At 45.6% G+C, this 27,205-nt stretch overlaps 2 protein-coding genes and 1 pseudogene across 5 annotated transcripts in view; 1 reads left to right on the top strand and 2 right to left on the bottom strand.

Moving 5' to 3' along the window:
* Ccdc157 (coiled-coil domain containing 157) overlaps window positions 1–846 on the bottom strand; it is a 16,696-nt gene extending 15,850 nt beyond the window's left edge. For all 4 annotated transcript variants that reach the window (XM_055623951.1, XM_055623953.1, XM_055623952.1 and 1 more), the window contains exon 1: window positions 552–846. In XM_055623951.1, the coding sequence (XP_055479926.1) occupies window positions 552–794 (243 nt within the window). In that variant the 5' untranslated portion in view covers window positions 795–846. The remainder of the gene's footprint in view (window positions 1–551) is intronic.
* Sf3a1 (splicing factor 3a subunit 1) lies at window positions 752–23,136 on the top strand. Its single transcript, XM_055623955.1, has 16 exons — window positions 752–947; window positions 3,681–3,802; window positions 8,467–8,674; window positions 9,682–9,939; window positions 13,249–13,323; window positions 15,054–15,204; window positions 16,036–16,229; window positions 17,090–17,207; window positions 17,457–17,642; window positions 18,334–18,455; window positions 18,558–18,803; window positions 19,844–20,051; window positions 20,429–20,583; window positions 21,565–21,666; window positions 21,772–21,843; window positions 22,480–23,136. Exons 1-16 carry the CDS (start codon window positions 885–887, stop codon window positions 22,579–22,581), a joined length of 2,382 nt encoding a protein of 793 aa, XP_055479930.1. The 5' UTR covers window positions 752–884; the 3' UTR covers window positions 22,582–23,136.
* Window positions 23,137–23,272: 136 nt separating this feature from the next.
* Window positions 23,273–26,791, bottom strand: LOC129688975 (profilin-1-like; annotated as a pseudogene).
* Between the last annotated feature and the right edge of the window lie 414 nt (window positions 26,792–27,205).

The raw sequence follows: 27,205 nt of genomic DNA, 5'->3' as shown, positions 1-27,205 counted from the left end.
GATCCTTCAGGAACCACTAACTATACCTGAGTTGCCCTACAAGGAATAATACTCACACACAAACAAACACATTTAACTCATATTTCCCATGTGTTGACTTGGCAACTGCCCCTGGTGAGACAGTGCAGCCCTCCAGAAGTTGGGAGAAGGGATGGGGAGGGAGAGAGAGAGAGAGAGAGAGAGAGAGAGAGAGAGACAGAGAGAGAGAGAGAGAGAGAGAGAAAGAGAGAGAGAGAGAGAGAACAGGTGCGATTGGAGGAGGTAGGGCTTGAGGGCGGAGCCATGGAGGTTAAGGGCACAGAGGCCAGTGTGGAAAGACCCTAGGGAGTTGCGGGCACAGGCTGTAAAAAGGATCTGGTGGAGGTGGTGAACGGAAAAAGGGGTCTAAAGGTGTGGCTACGGCAACAGGTCTGAGGGGAGGAGAATTCTGTCATTTTAAGACAGGCCAAGCAGAAAGGAAGACTGGGGCGGCGCTGGAAGGTGCGGTCGCAGGGAGCGAGGAAGCGGCCAGGGTCGCGAGGGGAGTCCAGCGGTGATGCAGGGTGGCTCACCTGTCTCTGGCGTCGCAGCCTCAGCGGTGTGTCCGGCCAGCTCACGGAACCTCCCCCAGAGCGCCTGCGACTCCTGGGATCCCTCCAAACTCTCAGGCGCCCCAGGCTGCTGCCATGGCAACGACGTACCACGCCGCCGTGCCTAGGGGGCGGGCCGGAAGGTGCGACACGGGGCGGGGGCGGGGCCGGAAGTGTGTTCACCAGCCTCCGCGGCTTTGCTCTCGGTCGCCGCCATCTTGCCATTGCGTTGTACTCTTCGTGTGAGGAGCTTAACCTCTCCGCCGCACCGGCTGTCGCCACCGAGGCGGACTGGCAGCCCTGAGCGTCGCAGTCATGCCGGCCGGACCCGTGCAGGCGGTGCCCCCGCCGCCGCCAGTAGCCACTGAGCCCAAACAGGTACCGCGCCCCGTGCTCCTCAGCCTGCAGCTCTGGTGTAGGCCTCGTCCCTCCCCTCCCGCGCGGGCGCTACGGCACTCCTGCTGGAAGCTCAGGCCGCCCTGAAGGACTTCCAGAGACTGCAAGTCCCAGGAGTCAGCGCGCTGCCCTGCTTTCTTGTCTCAAAAAAAAAAAAAAAAAAAAAAAAAAAAAAAAAAAAAAAGCTCCCTTGAACCGGAGTTCTCAGATGAGCCTGCGGGCTTGCAGCCTCGGCCTCACCCGGGGTCCTGTTAGAATCACGAAACCTCCTAAGGAATCTGTATTTCAACCAAATCCCAAGGTGTCTCGTTAAAGTGTGAGAAGCATTAGGACAGCGTGTTCACTATCGTAGTTAGGCCTACCAGTCGCTCAGCCTTTGTCCAGTAATCTCTAATTTCCTAGTCTGCAGTATGTCTTTTGGATTTAAAAAGAAAAACAAGGGAGGGAGGGTGGGATTGGGAGGGAATGACGGAGGGGTCTACGGCTGGGATACAAAGTAAGTAACCTGTGGTTAATATAAAAAAAAAATAAGAATTAATAGAAAAAGAAAAACAAAACAAAAAACCCACCAAGGATGTGCTTTCCCTAAACCAGAAAAGGTGCCAGTCTTCATCGTTACACAATGAATGAGGCATAACCCCGGCTGTAGGAGAGAGCCCAGACTAGTGGAAAAAAAAAAAAAAAAAAACCATTGTCTTCGGTAGTGTAAATGGTGCCAGGCAACCTTTAAAGTTCTTAAGGCAAGGCATATGACGTGTATCAGTAATTCTAGCATTTGTGAGTTTGAGGCAGGAGGATCATGAGTTGAATACAAATAAACCCTACATTTAATCACTATTGCTTGCTGGAGTAGAAGGGGAAATAAATAAAAAGGAAGTCTGAAGGAGTGAGAGTTGAGTTGCCTGCCATAGGGACAGGCACAAGTTTGCCATTCCTGTTTGGTTGTCTGTAATGTGGGAATAAGAGCACTTTTCAGGGCTGTCATTAGGATCCTAAGAGTTAATACAGTTAAAGTGCCTGGGGTGTGCTGTGCATTTGATGAGACTGAGTTTGATAAGAGCGTGTTTGAGAAAGACTGAGGAGGCCTGGATTTCTGGCTTATGTGACTGGAAAGCCATTCATAGGTTAGGGATGAAAGTGCTCGGGAGTTTTGGTTCTAAAGCTTGGTGGCATTCGAAAGTTACCTAGGAGATTGATTTAGGCAGGATTTTTCAGCCTAAAGTAGGGAAAAGATGTGTAGAACAGGGTCTGGAGAGATGGCTCAATGGCTAAGAGCACTGGCTGTTCCTCCAGAGGACCTGGGTTCAGTTTCCAGCACCCACATGGTGCTGCTCACAACTGTCTGTAGCTCCAGTTCCAGGGGATCCAACAACCTTACACAGACATAAATGCAGGCAAAGCACCAGCACACATTAAATAAATAAGTAAGTAAGTAAGTAAATAAATAAATAAATAAATAGATAAATAAATAGTGTAGAACCTAGTTTTCAAAGATGTCTGACTGAGGACAGTGTGAATACTGGGAAGAGATCATAAGCCAAGTGTTTAGAGCCATTGTTCGTGACCTAAGCGCTGCACCCCTTTAATACAATCCTCTGTGTTGTAATGATCTTCAACCATAAAATTATTTTTGTTGCCACTTCAGACCTAATTTTGCTACTGTTAGGAAGTATAATGTAATCTGATATGCAGGATGGTTTTAGGGTCATTTGACCCCAGAGGGGTCACAACCCATAGGTTGAAAACCACTGGTTTAGAGGTTTCCATTGTTATAGGCAGGAGGTAAAATACAGAAGCTAGAAGACACCTGCAGGTGTAGTTTGTTTTTTACTTGGCTGAGGATACTGGAAATGAATGGAAACCAAATAGGAGATGAAATAGGAATTTAGGATGGTCAGCTGCCAGAGGATGAACAGGGAAGTCAGCAGCCCAAAGGAATATGAAGGCGGATAGAAATCTTTATTTTTCTAAGATGAGAGCCCAGTTCTTAATTGAGAGAGAAGCTGCTGGATAAAGCATTACAGGACTGTTGGTGTTGACTGAAGCTCACAAAACATGCACTTAACAGTGCCTGAGTTTATGGAGTGGATGTAGAGAAAACGGACAGAATGAGCTGTCGGCCAGGTTTTTTTCTTCTCTCTTTATTTCTATTTATGCTAAGGCTGGACTCCAGAATCCCATGCATGGTAAACACTTTAAACCATTGAGCTGCTCTCTGGCTTTCTTGCTTTCTTAACAGGCAGTCAGCAAGTATTCTATGTCAGACACAATAATACTAGTTTCAGGGCTAAAGACACAGCCTTTTGGATTCTGGAATATGGTTTCTTAGATAGTAGTCAACATCCCTGAATCTGAATCACATGGACATTTTGTAAAAATGCAGATTTGGAGACTAAGGATGTAGTTCAGTGCCTTGCTTAGCATATGTAAGGCTCTGAGTTTGAGACCTAGCTCTTCAACAGATTTTTTTAAAATGCAGATCTTATCCCACTAATCTGTTTAGAGGGGAGCCATGGAAGCCATTCTTTTCCCTAGTTCTTAGGAATGTTCATATAAATACTGTACTATTTTGTTTTGTTTTTAACTGCTTCCTCAGATCCTAACCCAAGGAAGTTTGCAGGACAAAGACTGTGGAGAAATGCTGAGGTCTGGTGTAGGGTTTATGATACCCTAACCCAAACCAGGTACTTGAAGACACTTTTTCTGTTTTCACAGCCAATTGAAGAAGAAGCATCGACAAAGGAAGATTCCACCCCTTCCAAGCCAGTGGTAGGGATCATTTACCCTCCTCCAGAAGTCAGAAATATCGTTGACAAGACTGCCAGTTTTGTGGCCAGGTAACAACTGCTTCCGCACAGTGGGTCAGGGAAAATTGTAGTATAAAGGGCTTTTGACTCAGCGCAAGGGCAGTGTGGGGTTTTTTTAGTCTCTGGCTTAGGCTTATTTGTTCTTCCAAAACCGCAGTAGGGCAGTGAGGTGGGCAGTAGACAGGACTGCTGTCTTTGACATACCACAGTAATAACCACAGTAAGCCATGTGTAGCTGTATAGTCAGTCAGGAGGGGTCTCTTCCCAAACAAGCCTAAGGAAACCCTTGGTAGCTTCTTTGTGAGTAATGACGTTTGTGTGCCCTGTGTTTGAGTTGCTGGCTTGAGGGACTGAAAAGCAAAGTTGATCTTCTTGTTTTGTAAGGACTACTGTCCACATAGCCTCCAATGATCATTTCCAGATGAGTCAAGAGCAAACTGGTAAGACTGAGTGAAACTCAGTTAGGTTGTAAACATGTTAGCTGTCTTCCCAAGCAGGGTGCAAATTGGTTAGGATTTTTTTTTCCTCAGCCTCCTTATCCTATATATTTCTACATCCTTAGAGGGAATCTTCTTGAGGCCCACTTGACTCCAAAGGTCAACACATCCCCTGGCTTAGGGCATTTAGAGTATGTTTTGGCAATCAGCAGCTATATCCAGTTTGCAGATGTTTTGTTTGTCCTTAAAAATGAAGCAGTTTTGCAATCAATCTGAATTTCTGGCTTTTCTTGAACTAGACTGCATCTTATATGGCAGTGCTACTTGTCCCTGAATAATGTTTTCAGGAGCATGTGGTATCCAGACCCATACTTTGACAGTCACTCCCTGAGGCCACATCCCTACCACCTTGTATCATTTAATAAATGTGTCTTTCCCAACTTCCTAATAAAATGAAGCATCAAAAGAGTTTCTGATTGGTATCTTTTACAGTGTCCACTCCATGAGAGTTCATATCACTTTAAGGGCTTTAATTAACTTGGATTTTCACTTACAAGGTTCCTAAGATAGGACATTGATTGCTGTGTGAATTGGCTAATGTTTTGTAGCAACCCTAATGCCTTCCCCCTTTCTCCTGTGATGTTAATAATTGGGGAAAGGATGTTGCATAAGGAATAAGTGAAATCCTTAATAAGTAAAATCTTATTCCTTATGCAACAATTCCTGCCCGCTATTGTCACCCTTTCCTGTTTTCTCCCTTGGCATCCTTTTTTAGATATGACAATACCAACACAAGTACTATCATGTCTTGATTTTCTTTGCATGCTAACTTGTAAACATTTCCTATAGTACTTCATGATTACCCTCATGCTGAGTGCTTTCTGTGGAGAGGATGCAGGGTCTTGGTTTTCTTTTGAGATTGTTTCCAGTATTTCCACTTGGTCAGCAAAGCTGTAAGAGGAGTTTCAACATTGTCTTTCCCTCTTAGATGCTTTCTTTAGAAGAAAATTCTATGTGAAACATTAATGGCCAAGAGAGCAATAAAAGAAAGGATTCTGAGGCCTGGGGAGATGGCTCAGTTCAGTAAAGTGCCTGTCACAAAAAAGTATGAGAACATAAGTTTGGATTCCCAGCATTGCTGTAAAAGCACGATTTAGCAGTGCCTACGTCTGGTAACCTCAGAAATGGGGAATAGAGACTGGCTGATTCCCAGAGCTCACTACCCAGGTAGCCTAGCAGATCGATGTGCTTTAGATTCAGTGAGAGACCTTTGTCCTTTTTATTAAAACTAAGGAGGGCCCAGTGTATTGATGTACTCTGAAGGCAGGGGCAGGTCAATCTCTGTGAGTTTCAGGCCACCCTGGTCTATATAGCCAGCTGGGGATGCAAAGACCTTATCTAAAATACATATGTAGATAAATTTATAAGGTGGGAATGATTGAGGAAGACAACTGACATCAGCCTCTGGCCTCCACAGGCATGTGCACATACAAGTATGCACTTAGTAACATCCCATCTAATTTGCCAAGTAGCTTTCTAATAATTGTGTCATTCTCTGCTGCCACAGACAAAAAGGCACGACTAACCAACTTCTCTTAAAAATAAATACTCATGCAAGCTGCGGTGACAGATGCCTATGATCCCAGCCGTAGAGGCAGGCGGATCTCTGAGTTCGAAGCCAGCCTGGTCTACAAAGCAAGTCCAGGACAGCCAGGGCTATACAGAGAAACCCTGTCTCAAAAACAAAACAAAACAAACAAAAATAGAACTAAGTGAATGGGTTGGTTGTGTAGCTCAGTAATGGAGTGAGTATAAGTCTCTATGTACAGGGTATGAGTTCCATCTCTAGTAGTGTGAAAACCCTGTCATGTTTCTAGATGGGGTTTTAACCATGACAATTATTTTTGTTGGCATTTTAAAATCTGAATTTGAGAGATGACTTCATGAACAATGCTTGCTCTCTAGCACCCACATAAAGGCATGGTGTGTTTATTTGTGTGGAGGTGAGGGGTGATTGTGACCGCAGTCCTGTTGAATAAAGATAGGCAAATCCTTGGAGCTCACTGGCTGGCCAGCCTGCCTAAGCATAGTGGTGAGCTCCAGGCTCAGTGTAAGACCCTGTCTCAAAAAAATAAGGTTGAAAATGATGAGGCTACCCAGCATTGACTTCTGGTCTCTGCGTAGTCACTCTCACACCCACATTTTCTCCTTATACCTCCTCAGAAATTGTAAATAAAATTGGAACTTGCTTTTGTGTGTTTCAAAATGAAGGGACAGGTCAAGATCTTGATCTGGGAGAGAGCTGGTATTCAGGTCTCTGCTCTGCTAGACCACGTACTCAGGAGCGGGCAGAGGGTATCGGTAGCCAAGTCTGAGTGACTGAAAGGAACTTTTTCTCTGTAGATGAGTCTTCCCATTCCTGCATTTTCCTGTCAGAAAGCTAAATTGGAAATTACCTTCAAAAAGCCCCACCATCTGGGTTGAGTCAGAGTTGGGCTTTTCTGCTAAAATCCGTTCCTTTTGTTGGAGGATTTAATTCCAAAATTAACAGTAAGCCAACTGAGAGCAGTGGAATTTCTTGGAATAAGTACATCTGCCTTCTCATTATATCGTTTTAACTGTTCCCTGATGTCGAGGCTATGGCTTAGGAGGCAGACACAACCAGACTCCCTTCTCTAGAAGCCATTAGTCTCCGTGGGCATTTTCCTGGCTGATTTGGCAGGACCTGAATCTGTATCTATCCTGCTTGTTTCTGGTTTGCATTATGTAGGGAGGTAGGAAAATGCATCTTTCCAAAGCCTGAGGTCTAGTTGGACTAATGCACGGTCAAATTGAGACCTCATGTTATTAGTCATGCTACAGGGCGTGACCAGAACATGCTGGAGGCTCGGCCTTCCACAGTCTGCTGTGGATGTCACAGATTGTTGTGGTGGCTAATCTTAACCGTAAAGCTGCCTGCATCTTGTCTTCTGCTCTGTTTAACAGAATCAGGGGTGTGAAAGTGAAGAAAGAGTGACCTGTTTGGCTTGGTATATTTGGGGTGTCTTTGAATGAGAAGCATCTCTTGGTGGGCCAGTCATCGCTAATGTTGGAACTGCTCCTTCTAGGCTACACAGTAATAACTGCTTCCTTTGTTTGTAGGTCACTGTACTCAAAACGTTTTGAGCATCTCCTTAAATACTACTTAAGTAAATCTTCTCAATAATATTTGAAGGTACAGAGGAAAGGTGGTGTTACTCACATTACACATAGGGAAAATCAAAGCAAGGAATACTTTGTAACCTTGCTCTATGTGAGACTAAGTAGTGAACAAGAAACTTGAAGGTATCTGTATCTTATATCTTTTTAAGACTGTGTGCCTTTTAGCTGTGTGCCTTTTACAGATGTTATATGTAAATATGATTCTTGGAGCTAGGTTTGGTGGGACATTCACTGAACCTGGAAGTAAAATTAGGTAAATTAGGAGTTCAAGGCCAGCTTAGCCTGGGCTCAAGAGACCCTATCTCAAAAAACCAAAAGAAAAACTATGACCTCTTGAGTTATATGTACTGGGACTTTAAAAATCAGGATTCCTAAAATACTTTTTCTTTATCCTGGAGGATTGCATTTCTGTAGTGTTGATATATACCCATGTGTGTACAAGCACACACATACACATGTATCAGAGTACAACTTGTGAGAGTCACCTCTCTCCTTTTATCATGTGAAACCAGGAAACCAAGCTCAGGTTGTCCGTTTTGTCAGCAAGCACCTTTTTTTTCACTCAGCCACCATACCATGCCCTTATTCTGAATATATACAGAATATATAAATCTATCTTGCAGAGCAATTTTTTCTTTGTGTGCCTCCTTTAAGCAATATTTGGACAAGGCAGTAACACTTACTAGCTGTTCGAGTTTTTTGTTTTTGTGGAGCTAAGACCCGAATCCAGGGCCTTATGCACATTAGACAAGCACTCTTACAATTGTGCCATATTCTCAGACCAAAAAAAAAAAAAAAAAGCAATCACTTAGCTGATTGGCTATTACAGAAGTGCCAGAGGAGCTAAGGAATGACTGTGGTGGAAGCAGCCAGGCCCACTTTGGCAGACGGCGTTGACTGATTCCTAGATGCTCAAGGAACAACTCTGCTATCCTGGGGGATGGATTGGTTTGGTGAGTGGGTATAATCACAGATGTTGAAGTAGGAGGAGGTTTGGGTCTGCGAAGTCACAAAGGTGGTGGTGTTCATTCTTTGATATGTTGTTTTGTTTTACAGAAATGGGCCTGAATTTGAAGCTAGGATCCGACAGAATGAGATCAACAACCCCAAGTTCAATTTCTTAAACCCGAATGACCCTTACCATGCCTACTACCGCCACAAGGTCAGCGAGTTCAAGGAGGGGAAGGCTCAGGAACCCTCAGCTGCCATCCCCAAGGTCATGCAGCAGCAGCAGCAAGCCACGCAACAACAGCTGCCCCAGAAGGTTTGGAGCCCATCCCCTCTTAGTGGGTTAGGGAGGAAGCAAGAACAGACGGGGGAGGAGGGCATAATTAGTTCTGCTGTCCAGTCACAATCACCAGGACGGAAGTAATGGTACCCTCATCTTCCAACACTGATGACACATAGCAGTTCTTGAGTACTGGTTGGCCAAACTCTGTGCTCTGGGCTCAGATCATGAGGAGCTTAGCAGAACAACTGTTTAACAGATGATGAAGCTGAGGCTTGTCCAAATAGGATTTATTGATGCAAGGCACGAAGGTTAGTTGTAGTGTGTGAATCTTTTGGCCTGACTGAGCTGCCTGAGCTGAAGGAGGTGTTGTAGCATTGTGCTATTTTTTCTCTTCTGTTTGGGCTGCCCCAATACTCAAGCTAGTGCTTGAGCCCAGGGGTGTTGAAGCCAGCACTAGGGATAATTGAGGTGTCAGTGAAGACAGAAAGGGCCCGTGCATTTTGTCTATCATGTAGAACTTTCCTGGTCTCTTCATTTTGCATAATTCTCAGACTTCTGTGGAAAAAGCCTTTAGTTTGGCCATGAGAAATAAAAGTTAAAGTCATGTTTGAAGACTTGTATTACGATTGCTGCTTATAGAGCCTAAGGCTGCCTTAGTTTCCTCATTTATAAAAAGTATTCACAGTACCTGTTCTGCCTACCTCCAGGATATCTGGGAAGTCATCGATGTACTTTATGTGGTGGGATTCACTATACATACATGGTCCTTACTGTATTTTAGCCTCTTAAGTCTGATTTTATAGCCCATTTCCTATATATTTTTAGCCACCTCTTTAGGCCTTTGGTTTCAGGACAGGAGCAGAGATATAGACTATCTCACTTGAAGCAGGTTAGGGAGTCGACACAGTTGGGTGGGGCACTGATACCAGTCTTCTCAGCAAGTCCCGGTGATGCTCACAATTAATAAAACATTGGAGTCTGGCCATTGTGTTGTGGAGTTAGTTTACTCTGTTCTGTTCTTGTTCTATGCTTTGTCTTAGGTTCAAGCCCAGGTGATCCAAGAGACTATAGTACCAAAGGAGCCCCCTCCTGAGTTTGAGTTCATCGCTGATCCCCCTTCCATCTCAGCTTTTGACCTGGATGTAGTGAAGCTGACAGCTCAGTTTGTGGCCAGGAATGGACGCCAGTTTCTGACCCAGCTGATGCAGAAAGAGCAGCGCAACTACCAGTTTGACTTCCTCCGCCCACAGCACAGCCTCTTCAACTATTTCACAAAGCTGGTAGAACAGTATACCAAGGTGCTGAGTGGATTCGGGGGAGGGGAGGTTAATATCTCACCACTGTCAGCAAGGACACTTGCTTTGTGGACCTCTGGGGAAATGTGCATTCCAGCTTAATGCAAAGTTTTGATGTGAAGAAAAAAAAATTGTGAATGTGGGAGAGTATGTGTGGATGGATGGGTATGTGTGTGCTTTTGTGCCTTGCCAAAGAACACACATGGGGTCAAAAAACAGCTTTCAGTTCTCTTTCTCCACTGAGGATCAAACTTGTGCTTTTACCTGATGAACCATATCATTGGCTCTAAATCTTGATTTTTATTGTGACTTTTTTGTTTATTTTGAGACAGGGTTTCTGTTGTGTAACCTTAGCTGTCTCGGAACTCACTGTAGACCAGGCTGGCCTTGAACTCAGAAATATGCCCTGCCTCTTCATCCAGAGTTCTGGTATTAAAGGCATGTGCCATTACACACCCAGCCACTTTTATTTATTTGTTTATTTTTAAGGTGGGGTCTTGCTGTGTAACCCTAACCCTTCCTGACATCGAACTTAACTGAGTAGACCAATATGGCCTCAAAGTCAGAGATCCTTTTGTCTCTGTGATTAAAGCATGGGCCCCCCACTCCAGCTTGTATTATCTCTTTAAATACTTCTTGTTAAAGATACATGTTTATAAACTGTTACTATTAGGTGGCCATCTGCTGTATGAGAGCAGTAGATAGCACTGTCTGCTTTTATGTGTATGTGCATTTTTACTTGTCTGCTATGTGGCCTGAGAAGCAGGGTAACAGTTGCCTCCTGTTACCTAATTTAATCCTTACAAAACTTTAAATGGTGTGTTTCCCTAACTTACAAGCAGAAACAGGCTAAGAGAGATGATTTCATGGACTTCAGGTACACCTCAGTGGTAGAGTGCTAGAGAGCATGCATAAGGCTCTGGATTCAGCACTGGAAAAAAAAAAAAAAGTAAAAACAAATGAAATGTAAGGCCATTCTTGGTCTCTGTGGTCTCAAGCTCGTGAAGTGTTGCTGAGATTCACACCTTTTTAGTATCTGACCAAGGAAAAGTTCAGTTTGAGTCTAATGCGTAAAGCGTCCTTGTGCAGCATTTTCCCGTTTGTCTCTGAAAACGTGTAAGGCAGCTGCTGTTTTCACAGTTATCCTAGCTGCTAGCACACAGGTGTAGGTCTGGCTCTGTTTTTACTTTGAACTCTGGATCTTAGTTACCAGGCTGCACTGCTGCAGTCTTGAATCAACATGGCAAGCCAGCTGTGGTGCTGTAGGTCTTTAATCCTAGCACTCTTTGTTGTCCTTCGTTTGCTAAAAGACAGGGTCTTGTTTGTAGTGTTGGTTCATTTGAAACTCACTATGTAGATCAGGCTGGTGTTGAACTTACAGAGATCTACCTGCCTTCCTCTACCGTCTGAATGCTGAAATCCCATGTCTCTGGATCTCTATCAGTTCAAGGCTGATCTGGGCTACATAGGAAGTTCCAAGACAGCCTGGGCTACAGACTGAACTCCCTTTAAAAAGAATCTGATAGGGCAATCTAGTATTTAAAAATAATCAGATAGCTGGGTGTAACAGCCAACACTTCTAGTCCCAGCTCTTGGAAGATTGAGGCATGAGGATTACTAGGAGTTTCATGCTAGCCTGAGCTCTTTGAGAGACTTTGTACTTTAAAAATAAAATTTTTAATGTGTTACAAAGACCACTCACTGGTATAGGTTTGCCAGTGACACATTTTTCTTTGGGATGGTCTACACATCTGTTCTTAATATTCCGAAACATTGTTAAAGATCTAAATTGAAAGGGCTCATGAAGGACTCGCTCCAAGTATAAAATTAAAAATATAAAAATGTGTCTTTAGAAAATGACCAAATCAGCTGGGTATGATGATGGCACATGTCTTTAATCCCAGCACTTGGAGGGAGGCAGAGGCAGGTGGATCTTTGTGAGTTCGAGGCCAGGCTGGTCTATAGAGCAAGTTCCAGGACAGCCAAGGTTACACAGATAAACCCTGTCTCAATAACCCCCCTCCAAAAAGGAAAGAAAATGACCAAATCTAGAATCTTAATAGAGCATCTAGAACAATGACTGAAAGCCAAAGGATTACTGTAAGTATACAGTATCAGGTTTTTGTGAATTTTTAATTTTTATTAATTTATCTTTATGTGTATGAGTAGTTTGCCTGCATGTATATCTCTGCACCATCTGTGTCTGGTGCCATGGAGGTGAGAAGAGGTCACCAGAACCCCTGGAAATAGAGTTAAAAATGATTGTGTGCTACCACGTGGGTGCTGGGAATTGAACCCTGTCCTCTGAAGGATAACCATTGCCGTTAGCTGTGTACCATCTCTTTAGCCCCATTGTATCAGTTCTAAGTGTGGTCTAGGTTCAATTCGGACTACTTCCATAGGTAGACGTTCTTAGATCTCTATTTTGTTACTTTTGTTTCTTCTTTGTAAATTTGGGTATTGGCATTGACTCAGAACTTGAAGGCACTGGGTAAAGCTGTACCAGCAGGTAGATTCTAGGGGTAGAGGTACAAGGAAGGGCAAGGGAAAATTGTACTGCTTTGTGAGTGGAAGTTGATATTGATAGGATGGTTGGAATGGCTGTTAAAGGCAGTCAGTGTTCCTGTACTTGATAAATGCACATTAGACATTGTTTGGGGTTCAAGTAGTGAGAAGACAGGAATCTGTCTTCATGAAGTTTCTTAGTGGGGAGGAGAATACAGGTGACATATATCTATGTGTCAAAAGGAGATAGCTACACTGGGTAAAAAGGCAGTTGGATGGAAATACTGGAAAGTAGGGGAAGAGGTTACTGCAGTCCTGAACAGGACAGCAGAGGAGGACTGAAAAACATGTCCAAAATGATTGGAGCACATCAGTGTCACATAAGCAACCATAACAACGTGTTCTAGGTAACTTGCCAATGGTTTGAGTACTGGGAATCCTGGAAATGACATTCTCTAAAAGTGTTCCCCTCCTCCCGCGAGACAGGGTTTCTCTGTGTAGCCTTGGCTGTCCTGGACTCAATTTGTAGACCAGGCTGGCCTCGAACTTAACAGCAATCTGCCTGCCTCTGCCTCCCTGAGTGTTGGGATTATTACAGGCATGCACCACCACGCCAGGCTAAAGGTGCTTTCTTAAGTGGTAGTGTCAACATTTGGAAAAGGAAATGCAAGTTCTAATTGTTAAATAACTTGCCCAAAATCCAACAGGTATAGCAGGGGTCCATCTCTTATGTCCTATGATGGGCCTGACAAGCCTGTCTCTGTCTTAAACTGTGATACACTGACAGTTGCTCTAATTCTTTTTCAGATCTTGATTCCACCCAAAGGCTTATTTACAAAGCTAAAGAAAGAGGCTGAAAATCCTCGAGAAGTTTTGGACCAGGTAAACATAAGATTTCCTATTACCAGGAACCAACACAGCAGGTTCTCTTTGCCTGGTTTGTTTTTGTGTGGAAACCATCTTTGAGGCAGTAAAAGTTTGACCTTCCCTAATCTGAAATTTCAAACACTCCAGAATCTGAAACTTTGTGAGTGCCACAAAGTTTCAAAATTCCACATCTGATTTCGTGTGATGGGTTGCTTTCAAAATGCAAGTATACTAATGTCATGTAAAATTAACCGTCAGGCCTTGTGTGTGAGGTGCATGTGAAATGTCTAAACATTTCAGGTTTAGACATAGGTTATATCCACAGAGCATCTCATTCATCATATATATGCACATATTCCAAAATTAGAAACATCTCTAAAAACAAACACCAGAGCATCTCAGGTAAGGGATGGGCAGCCTGAGCCTAGTTCTGGGAGCTGAGAAGAAAAGCCTTGAGATGACTACAAAGGCCAAGTGCATTGTTCTCAGACACTTCCCTACTACCTCCCAAGCAGATCCCAGGTGATAGAGGTGGTAGGTGCCTTTCAAGTCCCCTGGTTTTCACGGTTGAGCAGGCATATCGGTGTGGGTTGGTTTTAACCAAGACGGCTGTTTCTAAGACTCAGATTGCAGCTACTTTTGAAGATACTAGGTTTTCTTCTTAATTTATCAGATGTTTGCCAGGTATGGTGTTTCAGCTCTAATTTGAGCACACCTTCAAGGCTGCTTAGGGCTACAGATGGAGACCCTGTCTCAAAAAAAAAAAGCAAAAATATCTTTGTCAGTTTCATGTATATAGTGGTTTTTAGACGTCTTTGCCCTCTTTTTTTTTCCCCCTGCATTTTCCACTGAAACTCTTTCCAACAAGGTCCCTCTTCTACTTTTATGTCATCTTTTTTGAATGACATACTGAGTTTATTGGAGGAGTTAACACAAACATGAGATGAGAGATTATTTACTGGAGTGTGGCCAGTTCGCCAGCGACTGCACCAGAAAATGACACCCTTACCTAAGCCACCCTTAATTGCCAGTAGTCCCTCGAGGGTTGCCCTCCTCCATTTTTGGTGAACCACTGATGAGCTCACTATTGTGCAGGTAACCACAGCTGCAGTGAGTTCATGGTGCAATAGCTTTGCCATGTCCAGAGGATGTCATTTTGCTGTACAGCTCACCATCTTCGGTTCTTACACTCCTTTTACAAATGTTCACTGAGCTTTTTAAGTGGTAATGCCAGTGTTCCCTTTAGGACTGCGTATACCACTGTTACTTATCCTCGGCATGAGGCTCTACATTTACTGCCACAAGGTATAGTAAGTTTCTCACCCGAGAACTGATCATGATATAAACTTTGAACACTTAACATGACCATCTAGTGAAAAAAAGTGATTGTTCCCCCCTAGGCCTATGACACTTTGAGTAAGCTCTTGAGAAGGTTTACAGTACCAGTTACTAGGTTTTTTGTTTGTTTAAGATTTACTTTACATATATGAGTGCTCTATCTGCATGCCAGAAGAGGGCATCAGATCCTAGTATAGATGGTTTTGAGTCACCATGTGGTTCCTGAGAATTAAACTCAGGACCTCTGGAAGAGCAGACAATGCTCATAAGCTCCCTAGTTACTAGGTTTTAGTGCACATTTACTGCATTTATTCTCTTCTGTGAGCGGGGCCCTTTGCCAGCTTGGGGTCTGAAGGAGATGCCCTGAAGCCTCATTGGAGGTACCTTGTTATTTCCTATCTCCATAGGTGTGTTACCGAGTAGAATGGGCCAAATTTCAGGAACGTGAGAGGAAGAAGGAAGAAGAAGAGAAAGAGAAGGAGCGAGTAGCCTATGCTCAGATCGACTGGCATGATTTTGTGGTGGTGGAGACAGTAGATTTTCAACCCAATGAGCAAGGTCGGTCTGGAAAGAGAGTACCTACACATGGGAGCAGGAACCCAGCTGTTCCCAGGGAGCAGCAGAGTCAGGCACAGGACTTCGTTAGTATTTGTTTCCCTCTGTTCCTGAAGGCGTCATTTGCCCAAGTTAAATGCAGCTCAACAGCTGGTTACGATGTTAGACTCTGACATCCTCTGCAGATAACGAAGACAGTTCTCCAGCCTTTGGAGATCTCATAGGCAGAATAAGAAACACCTTGTCTTTTTTCCTTTTTTTTTTTTAATTAGTGTTTTCTAGAGGAACAACTGATAGAATGATATATATACAAGAAGGGGATTTATTAGAGTGACTTATAGGCTGTGATACAGCTAGTCCAACAATGGCCAGCCTCCCAGGAGTCTGGTTTCTCAGCTGGTCTTCAGTCTCATTGGAATCCTGACTAGGGAAAGAATGCCTCAGCAACAGGATAAGCAGCAAACTTTGTAAGAGTGAGGGCAAGCAGGCAAAAAGCAAAAGCTTCCTTCTTCCATGTTTTTTTATACATAGGCTGTCACTGGAAGGTGTGGCCCAGATTTAGGGTAGCTCTTCCCACCTAGAATGACCCAACCAGAGAATCCCTTATAGGCCCAGCTGCTTGGATTTTAAATAATTCCAGTTGTAGTCAAGTTAACAAGAGTAGCCATTACACAGGGCCTCTATGTAGTCCTGGCTGTTCTAGAACTCATTGTGTAAACCAGGGTGTCTACAAACTCAGAAATGCACTTGCCTCAGTCTTCCAAGTGTTGGAATTGAACATCTTTGATTCCAACACACTCAGGGGTGCTTTCTACCTGGACTTACCCCTTTTAGGGAACTTTCCACCGCCAACAACACCAGAGGAACTGGGAGCCCGAATCCTCATTCAAGAACGCTATGAGAAGTTTGGGGAAAGCGAGGAGGTAGAGATGGAGGTTGAATCTGATGAGGAAGATGAAAAGCAGGAAAAGACTGAGGAAACTCCTTCCCAGCTGGACCAGGACACTCAAGTACAGGACATGGATGAGGTAAATTCTGAGGTGCTTTTAGCCTGATTTTTCCCCTGGAGCCCAGGATGTTGGGTGATACCCTACTAGGCCCAAGGTTCTGCTCCTTGTGAGACTCAAAAGGTTGTGAGCCCCAGAGAAGGCTTACAACTCTTTAAGCCCAGGCACACAGCACTTCTTTCTAGCTCCAGCAACAAAGATAAATTCATAGGAAGGATTTGAAAGCCATGCAGGTCTTGTATAGTCTGTGGCCTTCCCTTTGGCTCAGTGTTCCTGGTCCCAACCCTTTACCAGCCCTGCTAGGGAGCCATATCTCCCTGTGCTTTAATGTCTTTCTAGCACTTAGGCCTAAAGGACCACTAGTTCCCAAGCTTGTCTAAATGTAGCCTACACATCCTTTCAGACATTTCTTATCCCTCCCAACATGGCCCTCCAAGTAGGCACAGAACCCTGAGCCAAGCTGCTCTCCCTGCTCTGAAAGAATTTATGTACAGCTTGAGAAGAAAGGGCCCCTCTGTCTGTGGGAATTGACTTTCTCTCTCCCTCCCAGCATTGCTCTGGGAGCAGCTACTATTAAACGCTGAGTTGGCCCCTGTCTTCCTCCCCTGCATGTTAAGTGCCCTTGGCCTCTTGGGACCGCCTGGTGCCAGCCGCTGGAAATGCCTGGGAGGAGTGTTAGCTCCATGGTCCCTGGTGCTCCCATTCATGCTGTGAGGAAGCGGCTTGGCCTGCTGCCGGCTGACCTCAGCTACCCCAGGAGGCTTAGCACATGGATGCTGGCTGGCAGGGGCCAAGGCTCCTTGCCCCCTGAAAGCTGCCATGGTCTTAAGCTTTACAGAACTGGCCTTTCATCTGTGTTGTGCCACTGCTTTGCTTTTCAGGGTTCAGATGATGAAGAAGAAGGACAGAAAGTGCCTCCACCCCCAGAAACACCCATGCCTCCACCTCTGCCCCCAACTCCAGACCAAGTCATTGTGCGAAAGGACTATGATCCAAAAGGTGAGGCCAGCCTTCCAGTCCTTGTGCTGCTAAAGAAAGTCCTGCATGGTCTTCTGTCTTCTTCTGATGGGCTGTTTCTAGGAGGGCCTGAGGTGACCCCTGTGTTACAGGCCTTACAGCAGGAAACACTATGTAGTCATCTCCAGTTTTGGGTTCCTGGTATAAGGGTGGAACTGAATGGATGTTTCCAGAGAATGAAAACCTCTACTACCATCCAGTATTCTCACGTGGACATCTGTTTTCTCTTAGCTTCCAAGCCCCTTCCTCCAGCTCCTGCTCCTGATGAGTATCTTGTATCCCCCATCACTGGAGAGAAGATTCCTGCCAGCAAAATGCAAGAACACATGCGCATTGGACTTCTTGACCCCCGGTGGCTGGAGCAGCGGGATCGCTCCATCCGAGAGAAGCAGAGTGATGATGAGGTCTATGCACCAGGTGAGGTGGCAGTTCCCAGCCCATAGCGAGCTTTAGGGAGACAGAATGGTCGAGGTCAATAAGAGTGTGGGAGGTAAATGCAGCCTATGACATTACAAAGAAATCTGTATCTTCTAGGACACTGTAAGGGAATCCTCCAAAGGTTGCACTGATGGGGTGTCACATTCCTGTTGATATCCCATAATAAGATCTGGCCGTAGCTGGGAGGGATCCTTACTTTGCTGTTTTGACTTTGATTCTTGAATTCTCTCTCCTTGAGTGCCACTCACTAGTCTCACTGCCAAGTATAAAGCAGCAGGATACGGCTGGGAAAGGTGGTGCATGCCTTTAAACCCAGTGCTCTAGTGACAGGCATGTGGATCTCTGTCAGGTCAAGGTCAGCCTGGTCTACAGAAAGAATTCCAGGACAGCCAGGACTACATAGAGAAACCCTGCCTTAAAAGCGGGGAAAGGGGGTTACTTCCAAGGGCTAGGGACTAGGTCTTTGGTCTTGTTAATAGGAGTTGGACAAGCACCAGGTCTTTAAGCTTAGTGTTCCTTTGGCAACCCTCCCCAGACTTAGATAAGAGTGACACTTTGGGGCTGACAGCTTGTGCTGTAGATCCAGCTTCTACTCTATGTCCCAGAAAGCTATTGATTTGTCAGAAGGGCACCAGGTTTAGCTTCCCTTACTCCATTTTGTTGTGTATAGGTCTGGATATTGAGAGCAGCTTAAAGCAGTTGGCTGAGCGACGTACAGACATCTTTGGGGTAGAAGAAACAGCTATTGGTAAGAAGATTGGTGAAGAGGAGATCCAGAAGCCAGAGGAAAAGGTGCAATTCCAGTGAATCCTAGGGCCTGCTTTGCCTTCTGTCTCCCACATGCAGGCTTAGTTCCAGGAGTCCTGACAAGCTGTATCTTGCTTTGCTGTGCAGGTGACTTGGGATGGCCATTCAGGCAGCATGGCCCGGACCCAGCAAGCTGCCCAGGCCAACATCACCCTCCAGGAACAGATTGAGGCCATTCATAAGGCCAAGGGCCTGGTGCCAGAAGACGACACTAAGGAGAAGATTGGCCCTAGCAAGCCCAATGAAATCCCCCAGCAGCCACCGCCTCCATCTTCAGCAACCAACATCCCCAGTTCAGCACCCCCCATCACATCAGTGCCGCGGCCACCTGCAGTGAGTCCAAAGCCATCCTGTGACCAAGTGTTTTAAACCTTGGTCTTTACGGTGGGATGATGCTCATGTGTGGGAAGGGCACCTGTTTTAAAAGAGGGCCTGAATGCTAGTGGGTGAGCTGAAAGAGAAAGGATCAAGTTGAAAGCAGAAACTTCTCGCCTGGAGAGAAGAGTTGGATTAGGGAGTGAGCTGAGTGACAAATTGGGGGGAAGCAGATTAGAAGCAGAGAAGGGTTGTGGGCTTGATGTGTCTTTGAGAACTATGGCCTCTATCCAGGAGATCAAGCCTCTTTTAATGGTACTGTCTGCCATGAGGAGCTGGAATCTGAATCACTAAGCCCCAAGAGGAAAGAGTATTAGCCTGTAACTCTGAACTACAAGTTTCTATTATGGGCCTGATGTGAGACTTCAGTCTCAGTGTTAAGCAGAGTCCAAGTTGTCCAGCTCCCATCCTGAGAGGCCAGTTGATATGCCCTTGAGGCTGAGTCTTTAAAAATCATGTAGACTTTTTATGTCCACCCCAGCTCTGAATAAAGCCTCGGAGACTTAAATTTATTTGTAATAGCTTTTGACCTTAGCTTATTTACTTTTGTTCCCAACTAGCTCTTAACATATGTTAACCCATTTATATTAATCTATGTTATGCCATGTAGCTCATTATCTCTCTTCAATTTCATACTTTGTGGCTCATTACCTCTCCTCAATTTCATACTTCTGACTTACTTGTTGGCGAATTCCCTGCCTCTTGAGTCTTTTCGAGACGACAAAAAGTCCGGCCTATTCTCTCCTGTGTTTGCTGTAAAGGCCGGTCTTTATTCAGCTAATTAGAACAAGATAGAGAACAATGTTTACAAAATACTGAGGCAGGACTTGTATTACATAAAAATGACAATACTAAGCTCAGGCCTGTACTGTACTCAAGTCTCTGGGTACAGAAATCAGCATTTGAATAATAAAAGGACAGTCTTTACATAGTGCCTGAAAAGATCACCCCAACAAGCCTTGGCTTCCTGTGACTTACGGGTCTCCTCCCACCCTCAGATGCCGCCTCCAGTTCGTACCACTGTTGTATCTGCAGTACCTGTCATGCCTCGGCCACCCATGGCATCTGTGGTCCGGCTGCCCCCAGGCTCAGTGATCGCCCCCATGCCACCCATCATCCATGCACCCAGGATCAACGTGGTACCTATGCCTCCTGCAGCACCTCCCATCATGGCACCCCGCCCACCTCCCATGATTGTGCCAACAGGTCAGTCTGTAGTGTTGCTTTCCCATCTGTTGGGTCAGTCCACAGAACCATGCCTGGTATTAATGACAACTATTCCCACTGGGTATCCATTCCAGAGGAAATCCCAACTGGGAAATGGAAGCCATAGTTCTTGTGGGAGACAGGAGACCGAGATGGCATAGGTAGAGTGTCTGCATTTGGTGGTCCTTGACAGGCTCAGAGGCCTGACAGATGACTGTTACATGGCTGATCCTGCCCTGCCTCTGGTTCCCTGCTGCCTAATCTGGTTGGCATCCCAAGGCTCCCTGCCAGGGAACATGCTGAGTGCCAGACTCATCGAGGCATGGCACTTCACACCCCTTCTCTACTCATTGGGCAGCTATACCATGTCTTTACAGCCTTTGTGCCCGCTCCACCTGTGGCTCCAGTCCCAGCCCCAGCTCCAATGCCTCCTGTACACCCCCCACCTCCTATGGAAGATGAGCCTCCATCCAAGAAACTAAAGACTGAGGACAGCCTCATGCCTGAGGAAGAGTTCCTGCGCAGAAACAAGGTCTGTGACCCAGAATGCTGCCTGTGCCCCGGAGTATCTGGTGGCAGCATGGGTTTCCAAGGCCCCAGCAAAGTTCCACTCCCGTGTTAGCTTCTGGGATGTAGGTCAGCCATAAGAAGCTTCTGGGCATATGTGTAATGTTTGGTCAACAGCTGGGGGAACAGAAGGTGCTAGAGTTGGGGGTGGTTCTAGTAATATGGACTCTTGTAGAGGCCAGAGTGGAAATGCAGCTGCTGAGACAACACCTAAGTCACAAGAGTACTAAACCAGCTGGAGGAAGTCTTAATTCAGATCTCTCCCTTGTCCTGGAAAGGCTGCCTCTTAGGGTAGGATTCTGATAGCATTCTGGAACAAGGACCCTACCTTGGCACTGCTGATTTTTAGAAAAGCTTTTAGGCCTCAGTGAGAATGCAGAAACAGTTCAGCTCCCACTAGATTTGCCCTGTAAATTTGACAAAAAAAAAAAAAAAAAATTCCCCAAGGCTAGTGTCTATTTCTTGAGTACCTACCAAAGATTCAGATTATTCTGTTTAGTGTTTGTAGCAGCATGTTTCACAGGCAAGTAAGTAGCATTGAGCTCAGGTGCTCTGTCCACTGAGTTGTGAACCTAGTACTTCAAGGACCACATTCTTTACCCTTCTGGTCCATGGGCTTGCAGAAATATTTTCACCTTAGCTCTAAATTCACTGGAAAGCAAGGTGGTCTATTTAAGGGAGGGAAATGAAACTGAGCATAAATTTAAAATCTCAACTCTGGAGACATGAGGTTTGAGGCCAGCCTAGGTTAGCCCTTACCCCTAAGCCTGTCCAGAAACAAAAAATAAAAAAAGAAATGAAGCCTTATATAGTGTAACAAGTGTGTCAGTAGTTAGGTGGGCTATAGGGGCAGGAGTCATTTGGATGGGTGGGCCCACTGGATAGCAGAGCATAGTTTCTGGTTGGCTTGGGGCTCTCCAGGCATAATGAGCACTCCATTTTGCAGGGTCCGGTATCCATCAAAGTGCAGGTACCCAACATGCAGGATAAGACGGAATGGAAGCTGAATGGGCAAGGGCTGGTCTTCACTCTCCCGCTCACAGACCAGGTATGTGTTGCCACCCCCAATTGGTACTTGGAAGCCAACGGGTTAAGGCAGCTTTTTCCAGCTGGTCTTAATAAAGAAATGAATGACCTTTCATTGATTCCACAGGTCTCTGTCATCAAAGTGAAGATTCATGAAGCCACAGGCATGCCTGCAGGGAAACAGAAACTACAATATGAAGTAAGCCAGGGTAACCCCAGTCCTACCCCCGAGGTTCCAACTTCTCTGCCATTCTAGAAACAATCTGTTACAAAGAAGGATGGAGAAAGACCTGGATGTGGCCATCTGAGTCTATCCTAGCAATGACAGAGCTGGAATGCTGGGGCAGGGGAACCTGATAGTGCTGGATTCTACAGCACGGTCTAATGCAGGGTCTAAAAACATTTTGTCTCAATGCCTGGAGTTGGGTGGGGACCAGCCCAGTGATAAGATCTCAGGCAGCCTGGCTGTGTGTGTCGATGCAAAGGGGAATCTTCCAGATTTTCTGAGGCCTCATCTCCTCTGTAAAGTGAGAGTGTTGAATGAGTTAATCACTTAAGGTCTTAAGACCTGAGAAGTCACTGTTCCTTGGAGTTGATCATGGTTAGCATCTTAGAGAGTTGAAAACTGAATCAGATGTTCACTTGCATCGGAAGGAAGGAAAAAGTGTTTTTAGAACAAACCAAAGTTCCATTTTCCGATGACCTCCTGACTTTCCCTTAAGCCTCCATATTGGTGAAGTCTAGAATATTAACAGCAAGCTCAGTTGTGTGAGGCTGCATTGATATAGTCAAAGACAAGTGCTATTATATACTAAGACATTTGTTTGTCTTCCAGGGCATCTTCATCAAGGATTCCAACTCCCTGGCTTACTACAATATGGCTAGTGGTGCTGTCATCCACTTGGCCCTTAAGGAGAGAGGCGGCAGGAAGAAGTAACAAGAGATACCTACAGTCAAGCTCCTGCCATTGTACCTCTTTACCACCGATTCTAGGCACTTCTCTGGGACCCTCAGGCACAGCCTGTGCATTGTTTTCCTCTTAATCAGTTTGTAAATTTACCTTGTCTTTAGGAGAGTTGTTGCCCACTGTCTATTCCTGACATGGGTAAGAATAGCAGAGCTTTCTAAGCCAGTCTGTGGATTTTCTTGTTTAGGTTCTGCATTGGAGGTTCTTCAGGAAGCCCATTAGGAATTGAAAACCCAGGGCTGGCCTACAGGACAGTTTGATACTGCCGAGTGACACTTGGCTGATAGAATATGGTTACTGTCGTTCATCATTTTGTATCATGCTTTGATCTCTAATAAACCTCTTGAAGCCAGGCATGGTATATGCATGCCTGTAATCCCGGGATTTGGATGGTGCAGCAGGAGAACTAGATGGTCAAAGTTTACCTCAGCTCTATAGCTAGAGGCCAGCCTGGGCTGTGTGAGATACTCTGTTAAAAGATAACAAAAAATATTTTTTAAAATTAAAAACTAAGCACCTCTTTGACCCTCGTGGAAGCAATTTAATAAGACCTGTTTCTTTTGTTTTTAAGTAGATTTTTTTTTTTTTTTTTTTTTTTTCTGAATGAAAAGACAACCACAGGAGGGTTATGGGTAGGGGGGGGTTATCTGTCCATCCAGCCCCTGCCCCCTGCCCATGTAGTTTTGGCAGCAATAAGGGAAGCATGGTAGTGGCCCAAAAATAATGGTATGTGTGTATATGGAAAGAAGGGGTACAAAAGCTGGGGGGGTGGGGAGCAGATGAGGTCAGTACTGGGAGTGCTGCGGGTGAGAGGCCATTCGTAACATTTCTTATTGATCAAACCACTGTGGACACCTTTGCCCGTCAGCAGGACTAGCATCTTGACAGTCATGGTAACCGTGATGTTGAAGGTGGGGGCTCTTCTGGTACTCTTGGTACTAAGATCCATTGTAAACTCCCCGTCCTGCAGCCGTGAGTCCTGGATCACAGAACATTCCTGGCCCCCAAGTGTCAGCCCATTCACAAAAAAACTTAACCGGTCTTTGCCTACCAGAACACCATCAGCTGGCTTGATGCCGTCTTCCCCAAACGACGGCCCACATGGAGAGAGTCCTTGTAGCCCACGATGGCCACGTTCTGACAGGTCCCATCCGCCACGACAGTGTTGATGTAGGTGTTCCACTTGAACGTGGTGCTGCTGCTGGGGCCAAGAGCTGGCTCACACTGGCGGGCTGCAGGGAGGCCGAGCTTGGGGCACGCGCCGCCATCCAGACACAGTGTGCCCACTGTGCGGCAGCCCTCGCACTTCAAGATCTGTTTCTTAACCAACTGCCCACTCCACAGTGCTATGGAGCTCTGAAGGGTCTTAGCACTCTTGGTGTTTGTATATAAATTTTTGCTGCCATCATGTCTTTCAGTTATTTCTTCTAAAAAGTATTATGGGCTGGGGAGGTAGCTCAGTGAGGAAAGTGCTTATAGTGCAAGAATCCATGTAAAAGCCACTAGAACAAGCCACTGAAACCCTTGTGCACAAGGAGCTGGAAGACTAAACCAGAATCCTCCAAAGTAGGCCAGTGAACAAGAAAAAGCATTCTCTTGTCAGGAAGGGCTGACACCATGGTTAGCCTCTCATCTCCACAGTTGCCATGGCACTCCTTTACACAGATACACATATCTTATATTTTTAAAGCATTGGGACCCACTTGATGCAGTATCCCATAGAACAAGGACCACAATACATAGCCTAGTAGGTATTTTTAGGCCCAGAATCACGCATTACCCGATGGGCACAGTGGTAGATGCTTCCTCTAGTGTGAGCAAAGTTCTTTACAATGCATGTAGTTAATTGTGCCAAGTCCATGTGCTGATCTAAGTTTACAATTTCTGTGCTTTTGTTTCTTTGTGGAAGTAGCTGGCCTGGAACTTGCTACATAGACCAGGCTGCCTTTGAATATACAGAGAGAGATCAGCCTGCCTCTGCATCCCAAGTGCTGGGATTAAAGGCCTGTGCCATCAGGCCTGACACTTCTTCCTTTTCAAGCACTTGTGTGCTTATTCTTTGAGGTATTGAGGCCAACTCACATGCCTTGGTTCAGAGATGAAGAGTATGTGCAAAACATTTGCCCAGTCTTGGTTACTAAGTGAGGTCCTAATGTAGGTCATTATTTTTGGAATTGTGGTATTGCAGAGGCACAGGTGCTACTGGGCATTCAGAGGGAGGGAAGTGAGAGCTTGAGGAGCTGTAACAAAGTTGATTTTCTTTTGAGAATTACACATGCTCAGAGATCTGAGAGTTCCCAGTACCTTTTCTTTTTCAGTCCCTAGTTGTGATTCAGGCCTCAGGAAAAACAGTCTGAGAATCACAGAAGCAGAATCCTAGTCCTCAACCTACTCCACCTTTCCTCTTGTATCCTAGGCTTAGTTTAGGCAGCTCCTCTACAGCACCCATCACATTGCTCCATTGCAGACTGCTAGGCCCTCACATTTGGCATTGTTGATGCCGTGCCATTCTACACCCTGTGTGACATTTGCTCCTCACCTGGTTGCCAGTTGTTTGCCGAGGGACTAGTACAAATTCTGACTTGCTGGTGGGCTTTCTTGGTTTAGGGGTCTGAAGCTCTTTGCTAGGCACTGATTGGGCAGCTCAAGAATCCCCTGGAGGAACTTCCAGGAAGGGAGGGCATCAGGAAGCCTCGGAGAATCCCATGCCCAAGAGCTCCTTTTTGGCATTAGGAACATGGCATTGTGTCAGGGCATATGCCTCTGCAGACTGGCAGACCCCACAGTGCCTCTGCTGAGGCTGTGACATGAGGCCAGGAATGTGGCTGGGCAGAGTGCAAGTGAATGGGCCCTTTGATCCACACACTCTGGAGTTAACGGTTCCCAGAACTCCTGAATGAATGCCTGTCCTGGCTCACATTCATTGGATGCTCATTGACCACACAGCCTTGTGACCTTTGGTGGCCAGAGACCAAGATTGTTTTCTGGGATTGCACGTCCTACAACCTTGCAAGTTTAAAATGTACTTACTTATCCAACATTTTTTTTTTCAGTTTTAAAAAGTGTTTTTTAAGATTTTGTTTCATTTAAAAAGGTTACACTGTGATAACAGTACATACACACATATACTGTTGGAGTTCCTGCTTGGATGGAAAGGTATTGAGTCACCCAGGAGCCCAGGAACAGGAACCACACAGCTTTGAGAGGCAGCCTTCTCAGCAGAGGTATTGCAGCCTTGAGGGAGGATATCCCTCCGAGATGGAGGGCTACAGTGTGACAGCTTCTCCCTGAGCTCAGGAGCCTCAGCCCTGCCCTGCTGTTCTTGGCAGTCACACCAGACAGCAAATCTCATAAAAGACATTTATTGGGAGGGACGAATCCAAGGATGACTGTCTCTGACACACACACACACCCCCCCAGAGAAGAATGGGGAACCGACTGAACAGTAGACAGGGCTTGTATAAGATTTCTTAGTGGGGGCTGGAGAGATGGCTCAGTGGTTAAGAGCACTGTCTGCTCTTCCAAAGGTCATGAGTTCAATTCCCAGCAACCACATAGTGGCTCACAACCATCTATAATGTGAACTGATTCCCTCTTCTGGCAGGTGTAAATGCAGATAGAACACTCGTATACATAAATAAGTCTTAAAAAAAAAAAAAGATTTCTTAGTGGGTAGAAATTTCTAGGGTGTGGATTGGTGGACTTTCAAGTCCTGAGCTTGGGGGAGCGCAGGGATTGGTGGGATTTTTCTGGTAGGTTGGTTTGAGCACTCCTGCCTGTGGGCTGGGAATTACAGAGTCCTTAAAAAAAAATCATTAGGGCCACTAGGGAAGTCTGGGGGTGGGGTCTACTTTCCTGCCTCGAGGGTTTACAAAGTTTACAAAGGGAGTCTCCCTGCCTCTTGAGTTGGTGTGAATGGCCAAAGGGGAGCACTTTGGCCATAAGCCCTCCATTATCCTTATCCCTTCCTTCTCCCAGCAAACACTTCTTTCCAACAAGTTCCCTCCTCTTGTGTGTGCATGCGCACCCACTCGTGTGTGTGTTCATCTGCACTTAATTTGGGTTGTGTATTTTATCAACGGCAACTTAACCAGTGGCTGCACCACTAAGAACATGCCTCCCTCTATTAAATGCACCCTCGGGGAGGGTGGGGCCTTACGTGCGCCACTCTCAAATCCATGACGGAATGTTTCCTGTAGGCCTGCCTTGTCCCGTGAGTTAATGGATAAAGCAGCCGTATCAGCTCCATTTCACAAGTACACACTGCTCACAGTGTTGCCCTTTCAGAGGCTGCTGGTTCAGTTGCCAGGAGCCATCTCAAGTGGGTCACAACCGCCTCTGACTCTAGCTGCCTTTGAGGGCAACTGCACACGCATAATATTACACACACACACACACACACACACACACACACGTTACCATTGGGAGGTAAAGAGGTGGCTCCGTGTGAGAGTGCTAACCAAATAAACATTCAAGCTTAAGTTGGGGTGTTTACACCATAGAAAACCGAAGATCTCGTCACATTCTCTCAGCACCAAGAAGGCAGAGACAGAAGATCCCGGGAGCAGACTGTCCAGACAATCTAACTGAATTG

The sequence above is a fragment of the Psammomys obesus genome, unplaced genomic scaffold (genome assembly GCF_907164565.1).
Source record: "Psammomys obesus unplaced genomic scaffold, mPsaObe1.curated_primary_1811, whole genome shotgun sequence".
Classification (NCBI taxonomy): domain Eukaryota; kingdom Metazoa; phylum Chordata; class Mammalia; order Rodentia; family Muridae; genus Psammomys; species Psammomys obesus.
The sequence above is the reverse complement of the archived record's forward strand: the minus strand, read 5'-3'. Positions and strand labels throughout refer to the sequence as shown.

Excerpts from the sequence above, each read along its gene's own strand:
- Sf3a1 (XM_055623955.1), top strand. The coding sequence starts at position 885 with ATGCCGGCCGGACCCGTGCAGGCGGTGCCCCCGCCGCCGCCAGTAGCC. Across the intron at positions 17,643-18,333 it reads TGATGAGGTCTATGCACCAG|GTCTGGATATTGAGAGCAGC; the intron begins GTGAGGTGGCAG and ends TGTTGTGTATAG. Across the intron at positions 20,052-20,428 it reads TCCCATGATTGTGCCAACAG|CCTTTGTGCCCGCTCCACCT; the intron begins GTCAGTCTGTAG and ends ATGTCTTTACAG.